This window comes from Lampris incognitus, chromosome 19, assembly GCF_029633865.1.
Source record: "Lampris incognitus isolate fLamInc1 chromosome 19, fLamInc1.hap2, whole genome shotgun sequence".
Lineage (NCBI taxonomy): Eukaryota > Metazoa > Chordata > Actinopteri > Lampriformes > Lampridae > Lampris > Lampris incognitus.
The window spans coordinates 36,776,833-36,794,332 of NC_079229.1; the positions used below are offsets into that span (position 1 = coordinate 36,776,833).

The 17,500-nt window shown below is 46.1% G+C and overlaps 1 protein-coding gene across 2 annotated transcripts in view; it reads right to left on the reverse strand.

Annotated features, from left to right (window-relative positions):
* The window catches only part of nebl (nebulette), a 176,476-nt gene that overhangs the window by 4,917 nt on the left and 154,059 nt on the right, over nt 1-17,500 (reverse strand). For both annotated transcript variants that reach the window (XM_056299295.1, XM_056299294.1), the window contains one exon: nt 298-475. In XM_056299295.1, coding sequence (XP_056155270.1) covers nt 298-475 — 178 coding nt within the window. The remainder of the gene's footprint in view (nt 1-297; nt 476-17,500) is intronic.

Genomic DNA, 17,500 nt, shown 5'->3' on the forward strand with positions numbered 1-17,500 from the left:
GAGGCGCTAGTGCAGCGACCAGGACACATACCCACATCTGGCTTCCCACTCGCAGACACGGCCAATTGTGTCTGTAGGGACGCCCGACCAAGCTGGAGGCAACACAGGGATTCGAACCGGCGATCCTCGTGTTGGTAGGCAACAGAATAGACCGCTACACTACCCGGACGCCCTGTGGCTGAAATAGATTAATATTGGGTGTTGTGATCGGAGGGATGCCAGATCAAATCCACATTTTCTCTTTTGCTCCTTGACACACACACACACACACACACACACACAGAGTGGGTCACTGACCTACAATAATGCCTCCAGGCCGCCGGTCCATCTCCACCACCTGTGGGTGGATCCCTTTGTTATAGCCCGCCTCCGCAATCATCTGATTGGCTCGTTGGTAACGCTCCATGCTGGGGTCATCCAGTCCCGGTGTGGCTCCTCGACCACGCGCACGCTCAAAGTCCTCGTGGTACTTGGCCTGTTGGGGGCGGGCATGTACACAAACGCACACACAAACAGGAAGTGTTCAAGTATTAGCAAAAAACTGAAATATTACTTGTTTCAAATTCAAGTTAGAAAGAAGGAGGTGTCAGTAGAGACAGAGTAGCGAACTGGTTAAACTGCTGGTGTTACCAATCAATCGTGAGGTCAAAGTTCACACAAACTCAAACACACACATACATACACACACACACACACACACACACACGCCTGTGGAGGATGCATTTGGTCAGTAAGCAAATAAAACTCAACACAAAGAGTAACATGAAAATTCTTTATTGACACACACACACACCCACACACACACACACACCCACACACACACACACACACACACACACACACACAGGCGAACATGAGATTATTTTGTCATCAGCGTGTCAGTCCTGCGTGCCATCCACGGTGCTCGTCACTCATGTTAGCTCCTCCCACAAGCCAGGAGGTGGCCATGGCAACCAGGCTGCTACCATGGAGACTGAATCCTGAGACTTCCTGACACGCCTGTATTCTGGAGTATCCAGCTCAGTGTAGCTCCGCCCCTTCATCTCCTTTAGGTCACGCTGGTACCTAACCTGTGTACACACACACACACACACACACGTACACGTTTCACACACAGGTTAAATGTGCAACTGTGTATGTATATGTGTGTGTGTTTGTGTGTGTATGTGTGTGTGTGTGTGTGTGTGTGTCTGTATATGTATGTATATATATGTGTGTGTATGCGTGTGTGTATATGTATATATGTGCGTTTGTATGTGCGTATGTGTGTGCGTATGTGTGTATATGTGTGTATGTGTGTGTGTATATGTGTGTGTGTGTATGTGTGTATATGTGTATGTGTGTGTGTATGTGTGTATATGTGTGTGTATGCGTGTATATGTGTGTGTGTGTGTGTGTGTGTGTGTGTGTGTGTCTTGCCGTGCTGATATTGTCCTGGTTTTGTTTGACTCTCTCCAGCTCAGGCGTCACTCCCACACTGGAAGCTCGGCCCACATTCTGCTTATACCTGACCTGGGTACACAAAGACTTCCTGTCACTCATCCACTGGGTACTGAGTTACAGTAACTACATGACAGCAGACATTCACTACACAGCTACAGACAGTCTGTAGACATGCCATAACTGATCCAGTACGAGTCATAAAGGTTTTATTCATGTCAGGAATCAGCAACACTTTATTGGTCGTTTCATTTCATGCCGTTTCCCCCAGCCCACAACAGTACAACACAAAGACAAAAACACATCCAACTACTACTACTACTTCAAGCCGCTCCCATTAGGGGGCGCCACAGCAGAACATCCGTTTCCATCTCTTCCTGTCCTCTGCATCTTCCTCTGTCACACCAGCCACCTGCATGTCCTCCCTCACCACATCCATAAACCTCCTCCACACATACATCATCTGGTCTCATCATCATCACACACACCATCTGGTATCATTGTACATCATCTGGTCTCATCATCATCACACACACATCATCTGGTCTCATCATCATCACACACATCATCTGGTCTCATCATCATCACACACACATCATCTGGTCTCATCATCATCACACACACAACATCTGGTCTCATCATCATCACGCATACATCATCTGGTCTCATCATCATCACACATACATCATTAAGTCTCATCATCATCACACACACATCATCTGACATCATCATACATCATCTGGTCTCATCATCATCACACACACATCATCTGGTCTCATCATCATCACACATACATCATTTGGTCTCATCATCATCACACATACATCATCTGGTCTCATCATCATCACACACACTTCATCTGATATCATCATCATCACACACACATAATCTGATATCATCATACATCATTTGGTCTCATCATCATCACACACACTTCATCTGATATTATCATCATCACACATACATAATCTGATATCATCACACACACATCATCTGGTCTCATCATCATCACACACACATCATCTGGTCTCATCATCATCACACATACATCATTTGGTCTCATCATCATCACACATAGTACATCATCTGGTCTCATCATCATCACACACACTTCATCTGATATCATCATCATCACACACACAATCTGATATCATCATACATCATTTGGTCTCATCATCATCACACACACTTCATCTGATATTATCATCATCACACATACATAATCTGATATCATCACACACACATCATCTGGTCTCATCATCATCACACACACATCATCTGGTCTCATCATAATCACACATACATCATCTGGTCTCATCATCATCACACACACACATCATCTGATATCATCATTATCACACACATAATCTGGTCTCATCTTCATCACACATACATCATCTGGTCTCATCATCACACACACACACATCATCTGGTCTCATCATCATCATTACACACACATCATCTGGTATCATCATCATCATTACACACACATCATCTGGTCTCATCATCATCATTACACACACATCATCTGGTATCATCATCATCATTACACACACATCATCTGGTGTCATCATCATCATCATCACACATACATCACCTGCTCTCATGGTGGTGGAGGCAAGAAACAGTCACACAGGAGTTATCGGCCTGCGAGGTGGAATCATAACAGATGAATAAAACCTTTAGGACTCATACCGGATCAGTTATGGCACGTCTACAGACCGTCTGTAGCTGTGTCTGTAGCTGTGTAGTGAATGTGTGCTGTAATGTGAAGGATTGTGTACTATCCCTGAGCCGCCCAGGTTCACATGGGCTGCTAACAGGAAGTGGGGTGATATGTGAGACATCACAGGACAGTGGAAAACAGAGGACGTTCTCCCAGACAAAATGTGTGGGTGAGCGGAGATGTGGGAAGCTTTTTACTGAACACCCGTGATCCCCCAGTCCCGACTCACAACATTCTGAAGCTTGTAAAGTGTTTTTATGTTTACGTGTGTAGGAGTACTCAGAGTCTTGAGTTGTTCAGTGAGGAAGAACATGGCGAGGAAGAACACGGCGACAGCACAGGCTGTTCACTGTGAGCTGGCACCCCCCCCCACTATGAATGTGTTTTACATTATTATTATTACTGGAGTAAGTGAATGACAGAGGGGAGGGTGAGAGAAGGAAGGAAAGGAAAAGGAGAGTCAGACGGCAATACAGACAGACACAAAATAACACACACACACACACACACAAACTCACAACATGTCACCATCTAAATCTCCCCACAACCTCGTTAGTGACTAATTGGATGACAGGTTGCCAGAGGTCCTGCCGGCCAAGTCTGTGTGTGTGTGTGTGTGTGTGTGTGTGTGTGTGTGTGTAGTCTTTCCTTCCTCTCTGAATGGTCAGTTGTTCTGCATTATTGACTAATGGGCACTAATGACATAGTAAACACATTCTCCTTCACACACACACACACACACACACACACACACACACACACTAACACACACATACACTAACACATACACACACACACTCACCGACTCACACTGTCACAAGAACACACAAACACACACAGAGGTCTGCAGATGGGACAGAGGGGTAGTGTGTGGGGGGGCTCGTTAAAATCAGATAATTGTTTATTTTCTGTCAGTCAGTGAACCTCTTAGTTGTAGTTTCATATGAGGGAGGATTGTTTTTGCCATCAGTAGCTCTTATAAATAACATTCTCTTCTCAGGGTGTGTGTGTGTGTGAGTGTGTGTGTGTGTGGGTCTGCTCACAGAGCTGATGTTCTCCTGGTTCTGTCGGACCCGAGCCATCTCAGGTGTTTCCTTCACAGCAGTGCCACAGCCCACCTCCTCTCTGTACTGGACCTGAGAGGAACAAACTCCATCAGACCACTGGGCTTCACTTACACACAGGTACACACAAGTACATACAGGTAAACACAAGTACATACAGGTAAACACAGGCAAACACAGGTAAACACAGGCAAACACAGGTACATACAGGTAAACACAGGTAATCACAGGTACACACAGGTAAACACATAAACACAGGTACACACAGATACATAAAGGTAAACACAGGTAATCACAGGTACACACAGGTAAACACATAAACACAGGTACACACAGATACATAAAGGTAAACACAGGTAATCACAGGTACATACATAAACACAGGTAAATAGATACAAATAAGTCCTAAGAAAAGCTAATTTCTATTGCAAGACAAAAAGTAAAAAGAAAGAGTTTTAGTGTGTGTGTGTGTGTGTGTGTGTGAGTGTGTGTGTGTGGGTCTGCTCACAGAGCTGATGTTCTCCTGGTTCTGTCGGACCCTAGCCATCTCAGGTGTTTCCTTTACAGCAGTGCCACAGCCCACCTCCTCTCTGTACTGGACCTGAGAGGAACAAATTCCATCAAACCACTGGGCTTCACTTACACACAGGTAAACACAGGTAAACACAGGTACACACAGGTAAACACATAAACACAGGTACACAGATACATAAAGGTAAACACAGGTAATCACAGGTACATACATAAACACAGGTAAATAGATACAAATAAGTCCTAAGAAAGGCTAATTTCTATTGCAAGACAAAAAGTAAAAAGAAGGAGTTTTAGTGTGTGTGTGTGTGTGTGTGTGTGTGTGTGTGTGTGTGTGAGTGTGTGTGTGTGTGGGTCTGCTCACAGAGCTGATGTTCTCCTGGTTCTGTCGGACCCTAGCCATCTCAGGTGTTTCCTTCACAGCAGTGCCACAGCCCACCTCCTCTCTGTACTGGACCTGAGAGGAACAAATTCCATCAGACCGCTGGGCTTCACTTACACACAGGTACACATAGGTACACACGGGTAAACACAGCTACACACAGGTACATACAGGTGCACACAGGTAAACACAGGCAAACACAGGTACATACAGGTAAACATAGGTACATACAGGTAAACACAGGTACATACAGGTCAATGCAGGCAAACCCAGGTACATACAGGTAAACAGGTACATACAGGCAAACCCAGGTACATACAGGTAAACAGGTACACACAGGTAAACACAGGTACAGTAAACACAGGTACATACAGGCAAACCCAGGTACATACAGGTAAACAGGTACACACAGGTAAACACAGGTACATACACAGGTAAACACAGGTACATACAGGCAAATACAGGTACATAAAGGTAGACACAGGTAATCACAAGTACACACAGGTAAACACAGGTACATACAGGTAAACACAAACAAACACAGGTACATACAGGCAAACACAGGTATACACAGGTACCTACAGGCAAACACGGGTACATAAAGGTAGAACCAGGTAATCACAGGTACACAAGGTAAACACAGGTACACACAGGCAAACACAGGTACACACAGGTACATAAAGGTAAACACAGGCAATCACAGGTAAAAGGAGAAACACAGGTAAACACAGAAACACAGGTAAATAGATACAAATAAGTCCTAACAAAGGCTAATTTCAATTGCAAGACAAAAAGTAAAAAGAAAGAGTTTTAGTGTGTGTGTGTGTGTGTGTGTGTGCGTGTGTGTAACATACATCACTAATCTTCCTGGTATTTTCTCTAGCCAGGACGATCTCAGGGGTCTCCGTGACTGAAGACATCAGACCTTTCATCACCTTAGAGTCCCAGGTGTATCGCAGCTGAAGAGGAGGAAGGAGAGAGAGAGACAACAGGGTGGATGTGAGTGAGGGCATGAAGGAGAGAGAGAGAGAGAAACAACAGGGTGGAAGTGAGTGAGGGCAGGAAGGAGAGAGAGACAACAGGGTGGAAGTGGTGAGGGCAGGAAGGAGAGAGAGAGACAACAGGGTGGAAGTGAGTGAGGGCAGGAAGGAGAGAGAGAGACAACAGGGTGGATGTGGTGAGGGCAGGAAGGAGAGAGAGAGACAACAGGGTGGAAGTGAGTGAGGGCAGGAAGGAGAGAGAGAGACAACAAGGTGGATGTGAGTGAGGGCAGGAAGGAGAGAGAGAGACAACAGGGTGGATGTGGTGAGGGCAGGAAGGAGAGAGAGAGACAACAGGGTGGAAGTGGTGAGGGCAGGAAGGAGAGAGAGAGACAACAGGGTGGAAGTGAGTGAGGGCAGGAAGGAGAGAGAGAGACAACAGGGTGGAAGTGGTGAGGGCAGGGAGGAGAGAGAGACAACAGGGTGGAAGTGAGTGAGGGCAGGAAGGAGAGAGAGAGACAACAAGGTGGATGTGAGTGAGGGCAGGAAGGAGAGAGAGAGACAACAGGGTGGATGTGGTGAGGGCAGGAAGGAGAGAGAGACAACAGGGTGGAAGTGGTGAGGGCAGGAAGGAGAGAGAGAGACAACAGGGTGGAAGTGAGTGAGGGCAGGAAGGAGAAAGAGAGACAACAAGGTGGATGTGAGTGAGGGCAGGAAGGAGAGAGAGAGACAACAGGGTGGAAGTGAGTGAGGGCAGGAAGGAGAGAGAGAGACAACAAGGTGGATGTGAGTGAGGGCATGAAGGAGAGAGAGAGACAACAGGGTGGATGTGGTGAGGGCAGGAAGGAGAGAGAGACAACAGGGTGGAAGTGGTGAGGGCAGGAAGGAGAGAGAGAGACAACAGGGTGGATGTGGTGAGGGCAGGAAGGAGAGAGAGAGACAACAGGGTGGAAGTGAGTGAGGGCAGGAAGGAGAGAGAGAGACAACAGGGTGGATGTGGTGAGGGCAGGAAGGAGAGAGAGACAACAGGGTGGAAGTGGTGAGGGCAGGAAGGAGAGAGAGAGAAACAACAGGGTGGATGTGGTGAGGGCAGGAAGGAGAGAGAGAGACAACAGGGTGGATGTGAGTGAGGGCAGGAAGGAGAGAGAGACAACAAGGTAGATGTGAGTGAGGGCATTTCCATCATGAAAACCAACCAACTAAATAAAAATTGGGATTTGGAGAAAATGACCATCAGGAAGAAACTTGTTTTCAACCAGTGTTCAATGTTTTTAATCAGCGAGACAAGAGACAAATCAATACTTATCCGTGGAAAAAACAACAAACAAACAAACAAACAAAAAAAACCCTATGGATCATCATCATTAACCTCAATCATTAACCACATTACATTTCCTCATAGTCTATATTCACACAGGTTGTGTGTTTCTATCTATCTATCTGTGTGTGGGTGTGTGTGTGTTTGTGTTCTTACAGAGCTGATGTTTCTCTGGTTGGTTCGGACTCTCTCCATCTCTGGGAGTGTCAGACACACCAGCATAACTCCCTTTCAACTTGTCTGCTTCCCCCTTGTAGTTCTTCTACAGACAGAGAGCGAGAGGGGGGAGAGAGAGAGAGCGAGAGCGAGAGTGATCCTTCACCTGATCTTGATTCCAGTGTTCCTCTACTCTACATGATGCAGTTTGACCAGTCGAGAGTAATTCAGTTCAAGCCTTCAACAGAAACGGCTAGCTGCTATTTCATAGAAAAAGTTAAGGCGTTGATGGACAAAGGCGAGGCTGTAGGGGCCGTGTTCCTTGATCTACGGAAAGTATTCGATACCATTAATCATAACATCCTACTGCATAAACTACTCAATTTCAATCTTTCCACAGAATTTGTCAACCTTATCAGATCCTCCCTCTCATCTCACTCCCAGCTTGTCAAAATCGATAATTATACATCTAATTCTCTAGATCTATCAACTGGTGTCCCACAGGGCTCTATACTGGGTCCAATCCTATTCAGCATGTACATTAATGATCTTAACTTCTGTGTGCGAAAATGTGACTTCTGAATGTATGCTGATGATACAGTTCTTTTTTTCTCATGGTAAAACTACAGAAGAGGTAGCAATCGAGTTAACAAATGTTATGTTGAAGGTCACATCCTGGCTTAACCAATGTTGTCTGCAATTGAATGTGTCAAAAACAGTTTGTATGTTTTTCTCAAAAGGCAACAGTATAAATGCAGAGCAAGATATTCTCATCCAGGGAGAGAGACTACACGTTGTCTGAGAATACAAATACTTAGAAGTACACATAAATTCAAACCTCGACTGCAGAACCCACATAAAAAGGGGTCTGCAATAAAGTAAAGTTTAGTTTGGCAAATTTCAGGTTTACCAGAGACTTCCTATCAACTGAGGCAGCAAAGACATACTTCCACTCAATGGTTGTTTCCCCACATCACCTATTGTCTGATAAACTGGTCTAACACACACTCTACAATATTAAAACCACTAGAATCATTATACAAACAAGCACCCAAAACCTTAAACAAGAAGCCATTCACTTTTCATCATTGCCATATTCTAAAAAAGTGCAACCTACTTAGTTGGGAAAACCTCATCAAATACAAAAATGGCTGCCTAGTTTATAAGATTATGCATGGTCTAGATCCTCATCCTCTGTCCAGCTTCATCAACTTCAAATCTACCACAAACAGAGCTACCAGAGGTGCAGCTAGAGGGGACTACACAACCCCACTCAGGAGAACTACATTTAGTCAGGCCGTCTTCTCCTTTACAGCATCACATCAATGGAACTCAAGACCACAATCAATTAGAGTCCCCATCTTATTCTTCATTTAAGTTTAATGTCAAGAAATGGCTTATTAAGAACCAACAATGTCAACACTGATACTATTCGCACACACCTTTAACATGTTTAACTGTATTATACATAAGCTGTGTTGTATGTCTGCTTTTTTATACATATTATTTTCTATATTATCTTTATTATCTTTTTCTACATTATTTGTATATTCTGTATATATTTTCTTGTTTGCTCTTGTTCTTGTACTGTATACTATGTTGTATGTTTGGGGGTTTTTTTTGTATTATTTTATTATCCTAGGACGCCGAACAACATCAGGCAAAGGGACTGCCGATGGAAACCAGCCTATTCGCTAACTCAGGTACATTTACATTTGTTTTGAATGTTGATTAATGTACACTGTCCCTTCCCAAATAAACCTTTTACATTAAAAAGGCCTTCATGTTCAATGATGATCTCTTACATGGATCCCATTTTAATTCTCATTCTTCAGTCAAACTCAGCAGATGTCCATGTTGACAAAACACACACACACACACACACACACACACACACACACACACACACACACACACACACACACACACACACACACACACACACACACACACACATACCACATACACACCTGGCTGTAGACGTCTTTCAGGTAGGCAGCGTGTAGCAGCTCAGGGGTGTCTGTTAATGTCCCATAGGAGTTCTCTCTGAGCTGCTCTGTCTGTCTGTAGGACTTCTGTAACACACACACACACACACACACACACACACACACACACACACACACAATTCCACAACTATTTGTATTTCAAAAATCATACTTTAAATATAAATAGATCTGAAATTGCATATCTATGTCTAGTATCACAAGTCTAAATATGAGAGTGAACTAGGTCATGGCACTCCCTCCAGACAGCTTCCAGAAGATTCTTCACAACAATTTAAATGAAAGACTTGGTGGCTTGAGGGCAACATTAAATATGAATTTGTATCCACACACAAAATCCTCCATACAGTTCTATACACACCTCATTTACAGTTGGATAACACACACACACACACACACACACACACACACCATCATCGGTGGTCACTCAGGGTAGAGTATGTCTGTGCTCCTTCCAGGTCCTTGTGGGTCTTCAGGTGGGTGTAGAGGTCGATCCTGGAGCTGCATATTTTGGGACAATGTGGGCAAGGGTGTGAAGAAGTGGTTGAGGATGTGGTTTGGGTCTTTCTGGTAGCTCATTCCTTTCTGAGTCTGCGCTTGTCTTCAGCAGCATGGTGGAGGTCATGGTTGTAGCGCCCAGCCTCCTCACAGACAACCAGTCTCCAGGCCTCCCTGTTTGTTGCTGCTTGTTCCCAGGTGTTAAGATCCATGCCAGACCTGTTTTTCTTGGAGTTGGTGAGCAATAAAAATCGTGTCCATGGTGCCTCTGTTAGGATGAAAACTGCTCAAGGATTCTGGCAGAATTTCCTCTGATATTGGGAGGAGTCTGTTGGCCAAGACCCTAGCCAGGGCTTTCCCTGTGGTGGAAAGCAGGGAAATGCCACGGTAGTTTCCGCACTCTGCTTTGTCCCCTTTCTTAAAGATAAAGACAATGAGTGCATCCCTAACTTGCACAGAGATTTCCCCTTTTTCCCATATTTTAAGTAGCAGGACATGGATATGTCTGAGGAGTGTAGGCTGACCTCAGTACTTCTACCGGTATTCCATCAGGGCCAACAGCCTTGTTGATTTTCCTCTTCCTGATGGCATCCTGGACTTCTGTTAGATTAGGTGGTGCTGCCGTGTCCTCCTCTTTGGATTGTAGAAGAGCATCCATCTCAGGGCTAGAGTCCTGGATTAAAAGGTCCAGGTAGTGGTCTTTCCACCTCTCTTTGACTGACTCATTAGCGGAGGGGATTAGATGGCAGTGGCTGGTGGTGACTGTGACCATACATGCTTTAGTAGTGTCAAAGAAGCCTCTGGTATCCCCAGTCTACAAGGTGTTGGATCTCAAGGGCCTTCTTCGTCCACCACTCGTTCTTCAGGTCCCTGACCCGGCTTGGACTTTGCTATTGCATGGGCAGCTTGTTTATTTTGGCAGTTGATGTCATTCTGCCAGATGGTAAAGGCTTGCCTCCTGATGTTGATTAACCATGGGATTTCCAGGTCATTCTCATCAAACCAATCTCAGTAGTCCTTCATCTTATGTCCAGCACATACCAATGTGTACTTTGGTTTGGCTGAATGACAGAAGCTAAGCAGGTGGGAGCTTGGCTAGTAGTTGGATGGGAGACCTCCTGGGAAAACTGAGTTGCTGCTGTAAGTGGTGTTGGTGGGCCAGTAGGGGGCAGTCTTCTCTCTGGTCCTAATAATAATAAAAAATCCCAGTGCAGTGACGGGGACACTGTGCTGTAGGGGATGCTGTCCTTCAGATGAGACGTTAAAACCGAGGTGCCGACTCACTGTGATCATTAAAGATCCCATGGCACTTATAGCAAAGAATAGGGGGTCCCCTGGTGTCCTGGCAAAATTCCCAACCTGGCTCTCTCCATCTGGCCACCTAATCACCCTCCCTTGTAATTCACTCTATGATTCCCTCCCTCTCCACCTCAAACTGATGTGTGGTGAACATTCTGGCGCAAAATGGATGCCGTGCATCACCGGTGTGGGTGCAACACATTGGTGGTGGTGTAAGTGAGTTACCCCCTTCACTGTGAAGCACTTTGGGTGTCTAGATAAAGTGCTATATAAATGTAATGATTATTATTCAATTAAGAGTGGTTTTACAGGTGCTAGTGATTACAGTCCTCAGCATATCCCAGTGGCCTTCAATATCATGTGGATACTGCCTGGTACTGAGCTGTTGACGAGAGGAGGTATCAGTCAGTCATTCGAGGTTTAGCTTCCGGTGGCTCTGCTTTTTCAGCACCCTTCTTTTCCAATGAAGACGGATGGACAGGGTGGAATAAGGCAGTGTTCAGTCCAGCAGTCATCTGCAGTGATCATCACTCTGGCGTTCGGTACCTCTCGATGGTCTTGTCTCTTTGACGGACGATAATGTAGTCAATAAGGTGCCAAATATTAGAATGAAGGTGCCTCCAGGTTATTTCAAATTGGTTCTTCTGGCGGAAGAGTACGTTGGTGATGGTTAGGTTGTGTTCTGAGGAAAGGAGTTTGTGTTTAAAACTCCTTCCTTCCCAATTATGCCTCTCTCAATTATGTCCCACTCTGGTATTGAAATCTCCAAGCAGGATTGGTTTATCCTCCTTGGGGACTTTGATGAGAACATTTTCCATGTCGCCATAAAAGGTCTGCTTTACTTCATCTTGTGAGTCAAGTGTTGGAGCGTATGGACTGATGACAGTGATGCTTTGGTTATTTACAAGGCCCAGCTGTATTGTCATCAGGTGATGAATTCATTGATGCCCAGAGGATCTCGCTCCGTCTGGAACCTCCCCTTGACCTGTCAGCCTTGGGTGACCCCACCTGGAGCCAAGCTCCAAACGGCATAGCAATTGGGATCATTAGTGCAAACAAGCTAATCCACCACGGCATGGTGGCGATCCAGAAGAAGACACACACCATCATCAGCAGTCACTTGAAGCGAGTATGACTGTCCTCTCAGTTGGGTTGTCTACTTGTGGGGCTTCAGATGGCTGTAGAGGCCGATCCGCACTCCACATAATTTCAATGTGGACAGGGGAACGCGTTGGTTTGATGAGCCTTTCTCTCCTTGCGGTGCTGTTGCTTTTTCTCTGCGGCACACTGGAGTTTCATTTCATTATGTGCACCTCCTTCCTGGAAGAACACACACACACACACACACACACACACACACACACACACACACACACACACAATTATACCTGGCTCTGGATCTCTGAGGCTCTCTTGGCTCTTTGTATCTCCAGGACGTCAGCACTCAGCTCCATTCCCTTACCCAGAATCTCCGTCTCCAGGTCCTTACGGTACTCCTTCTGTTTGGGGACGGAGACGTGCACACGCACACATGTGCGCACGTGCATGCACACACACACACACACACACACACACACACACACACACACACAGGTACCAGAACAATAAATGTTTGATCTTCACAACACCTGGACAACACATGGAGGATCCACCACTTTACTTATCTATCTATCTATCTATCTATCTATCTATCTATCTATCTATCTATCTATCTATCTATCTATCTATCTATCTGTGATGAGTGATAAGTAGGAAACTGGAAATCGAAGGTGTATTGCTGAATGTTATCAGCTCATATGCCCCACAAGTCGGGTGTGAGATGGAAGAGAAAGAAGAATTCTGGAGTGAGTTGGATGAAGTGGTGGAGAGTGTAACCAAGGAGGAGAGAGTGCTGATTGGAGCGGACTTCAGTGAACATGTTGGTGAAGGGAACAGAGGTGATGAGGATGTGATGGGGAGGTATGGTGTTAAGGAGAGAAATGTGGAAGGACAGATGGTGGTGGATTTTGTGAACAGGATGGAAATGGCTGTGGTGAATACATATTTCAAGAAGAGGGAGGAACACAGGGTGACGTACAAGATTGGAGGAAAGTGAACACAGGTGGACTATATCTTATGCAGGAGGCACGATCTGAAAGGGATTGGAGACTGCAAGATGGTGACAGGGGAGAACGTAGCTAGGCAGCATTGGAAGGTGGTCTGTAGGATGACTTTGGAGACCAAGAAGAGGAAGAGAGCGAAGGCAGAGCCAAGGATCAAATGGTGGAGATTGAAGAAGGAAGACTGTTGTGTGGAGTTCAGGGAGGAGGTAAGACCGGTATTGGATGGTAGTGAAGAGTTGCTAGATGGCTGGGCAACCACTGCAGAAATGGCTCCCTCACTATATCTATCTATCTGTTTATGTATCTATCAATTCATCTCTTTACAAATCTATCACTCTATGTCTCTCTCCCTCGTTCGTATATTAGTGTGTATATAAGTATTACACTGTTTATGCGTGTATGTTTGTGTGCGTGTGTGTGTGTGTGTGTATGTGTGTTTGTGTGTTACCTGGTTCAGAATGTGAGTGGCGTTTTTAACTCTCAGTAGTTCTGGATTTTCCTCCAGTCCAACACCAGATAAGCCCCGCCCCTTTACTTCCTGTTCAAGGTCCTTCCTGTACTCCTTCTACAGCGAGTACAAGTGAGTGAATAAAAGGAAGGATGAAGGGACATATAAATGAAAGTTAAATGCTGTAAATAAATGTGTTAGTGGATAAGCAAATGATCACATCTAAAATTTATTGAGGCACATGGGGCTCCCCCCCCCTTTTTTTTTCTCCCCAATTGCCATCCCGGTCGCTGCTCCACCCCCTCTACTGATCCAGGGAGGGCTGCAGACTACCACATGCCTCCTCCCATACATGTGGAGTCACCAGCCGCTTCTTTTCACCTGACAGTGAGGAGTTTCACCAGGGGGGATGTAGCACATGGGAGGATCATGCTATTCCCCCCAGTCCCCTCCCCCAAACAGGCGCCCCGACCAACCAGAGGAGGCGCTAGTGCAGCGACCAGGACACATACCCACATCAGGCTTCCCACCCGCAGACATGGCCAATTGTGTCTGTAGGGCTGCCTGACCAAGCCGGAGGCAACACAGGGATTCGAACTGGCGATCCCCGTGTTGGTAGGCAACGGCCAACCACCACACCACCCGGACGCCCCCCGACATGAGGGTTTTTTGATATAAGGTGTGTGTGTGTGTGTGTGTGAGAGAGAGGGAGAGAGAGAGAGAGAGAGAGAGAGAGAGTGAGATAGCGAGAGAGAGAGAGAGTATGCACCTCATTCAACACGTTGCTGGCCTGGCGTGCTGTCAGGTATCCAGGAGTCTGGTCCACCTCAACCAAAGCTTTACCTTTCACCTGCTCCTCAAAGTCCCTACGGTACTCCTTCTGCGAGAGCAAGAGAGAGAGAAAGAGAGAGCGAGAGAGAGAGAAATATATGAATGTGTAAATGAGAGGGAAGTAAACAGAAAAAAAAGACTACTTGTGTGTGTGTGTGTGTGTGTGTTACCTGGCTCTGCATCTTCTGGGTTTCTTTAGACACTCTGTATGTCTCAGTGTCTCCAAACTCCAACTGACAACGACCCTTATTCTTCTCATATTCCTCTTTGTACCTCACCTGCACACACATACACACGCACACACACACACACACACACACACACACACACACACACACACACACACACACGTATGTAGCATGGAGGCCTTGTTCCTCGTTCATTAGCGAGTTTAGAGAGAAAATGACACTGACAGGCTGCTGCCCTCATCTAAAATAAATCTAAACACTACCTAATCTGATAATCTAAAATACACACCATGATGGCATGATGAGCGAGAGAGAGGGACAGAGAGAGAGAGACAGAGAGACAGAATTTGTGTGGTTTTGTCTAACCTGGCTGTGCAGTACTGCATTCTCCCTGTGGTGGCGCTGTTCAGCTGTGTCCAGGGCAAGATGGTACTGACCTTTAGACTGCTCATACTTCTTCCTGTACTCCACCTGAAAACACACAGATACACAGATAGACACAGGCTCAAATAGGAAGTACAGACAGGTAGTAATAATAATAATAATAATAATAATAATGTGTGTTGGTGTGTGGTGTGTGTGTGTGTGTAGGAGTGTGTTGTGGTACTTGCTGGTGTGGTGTGTGTGTGTAGGAGTGTGTTGTGGTACTTGCTGGTGTGGTGTGTGTGTAGGAGTGTGTTGTGGTACTTGCTGGTGTGTGTGCGTGTGTGTGTGTAGTGGTACTTGCTGGTGTGTGGTGTGTGTGTGGGAGTGTGTTGTGGTACTTGCTGGTGTGTGTGTAGCAGTGTGTTGTGGTACTTGCTGGTGTGTGGTGTGTGTGTGTGTGTAGCAGTGTGTTGTGGTACTTGCTGGTGTGTGGTGTGTGTGTAGCAGTGTGTTGTGGTACTTGCTGGTGTGTGGTGTGTGTGTAGCAGTGTGTTGTGGTACTTGCTGGTGTGTGGTGTGTGTGGGCATACGTTGCTCTGCAGCTTGCTGGCGTGGAGTGTGTGTTCCAGGTGCAGCAGGTTGGGAAGGTCCGTCCAGCTCTCTGGCTTCTGGTTCTGGTTGGACTTATACTTCACCTGATGTACAGAGCCGGCAGAACACAACAACACACAGACAACAATACAGACACAATTACACACATGTGCACACAATCATATGTAGACGTCATCACCATGGTGTGGGCTGGTGGTTAACAGGACTGGTGGTACTGGGCAGCTCCCAGTACCACCAGTGAACAGACCCACAGTACTGTGAGGAAGTGTGCATTTGTGCATTTGCAAGATACTTCAGAACACATGACGGGTTTTCTCACCCAAACCTGCTGAAACTTTCATGCTGAAACTTTCATGCTGAAACTTTCCAATGAAAAGCTTTCTCCCTTCCCATGGAGCAGAGCTCGCCTCCTTCAGGGACACGTGTTCTAAATAATGTGCTGCAACACAACCGTTACATAACACTGTGTCTGACTCACAAACACTGATGTGACTCTGTGTGTGTGTGCGTGTGTGCGCGTGTGTGTGTGTGTGTGTGTGCGCGCATGTGTCTGTGTGTGCCCTTAAGCATACATTTGTGTGCGTCTCTGAGCTTGTGCACATGCATGTAAGTGTATGTAAACGTGCATGTGGGTGTGCCCACGTTTGTGTGTGTGTGTGTGTGTGTGTGTGTGTTTGTTTGTTTGTGCGTGTGTGTTGTGTGTGTTTGTGTGTGTGTACTTAAGCATAAATTTGTGTGTCTCTGAGCTTGTGTGCATGCATGCAAGTGTATGCAAACATGCCTGTGGGTGTGCCCACGTTTGTGTGTGTGTGAGTTTGTGTTGTGTGTGTGTGTGATTGTGTTGTGTGTGTGTGTGTTAAACAGGAACTGTCAACTTCTCACACTCAGTTTGCCTGACAAAGGTTGTTATGGTTACACCTTGAATCAGCTTGAAACAGACTGAATTTTGGATTGTGTCAAATAGAATGACTCACACACACACACACACACACACACACACACACACACACACACACACACACACACACAGTGTGTTACTCTGCCAGTAGTTGAGGCATGGGCGTTGGAGCTACTTTTTAAAAGCATTAGTTTAGCCCCCCCCCCCCACCCCCCGCCTGGACCACGGTTTCACCGCGTGGAAACTCGTTTATCCACCCGGCACTCTTTTCAGGATGCTGTCAGTGCTTCACCGTCGAATCCATTCCGCTTGCTTGGTGAGAGAATGCCCAAATCAATGACGCTCCACACCACGTTTTCACTGGTACCTTGCACCCAGGCAGACGGTCACACACACACACACAAACACACACACACACACACACACACACACACGAGCACCAGCCATCACCGGTCATCCATGTCAGCCTGCCAGGGAGCGGAGTTAACACTAGAATGACCGGGACTTCTCTCCTACCGGAAACCACCATGGGCCGTCAAAATGACCGCCGGTTAAAAACTCGCTCCACCACCGGGAGACTCCAGAAGACAGGAGTCTGGTAGTGACTTAGGGACTCGTTGTGGCGGAAGTGCCAGGCGCCTTTCAGTGGCAGAGA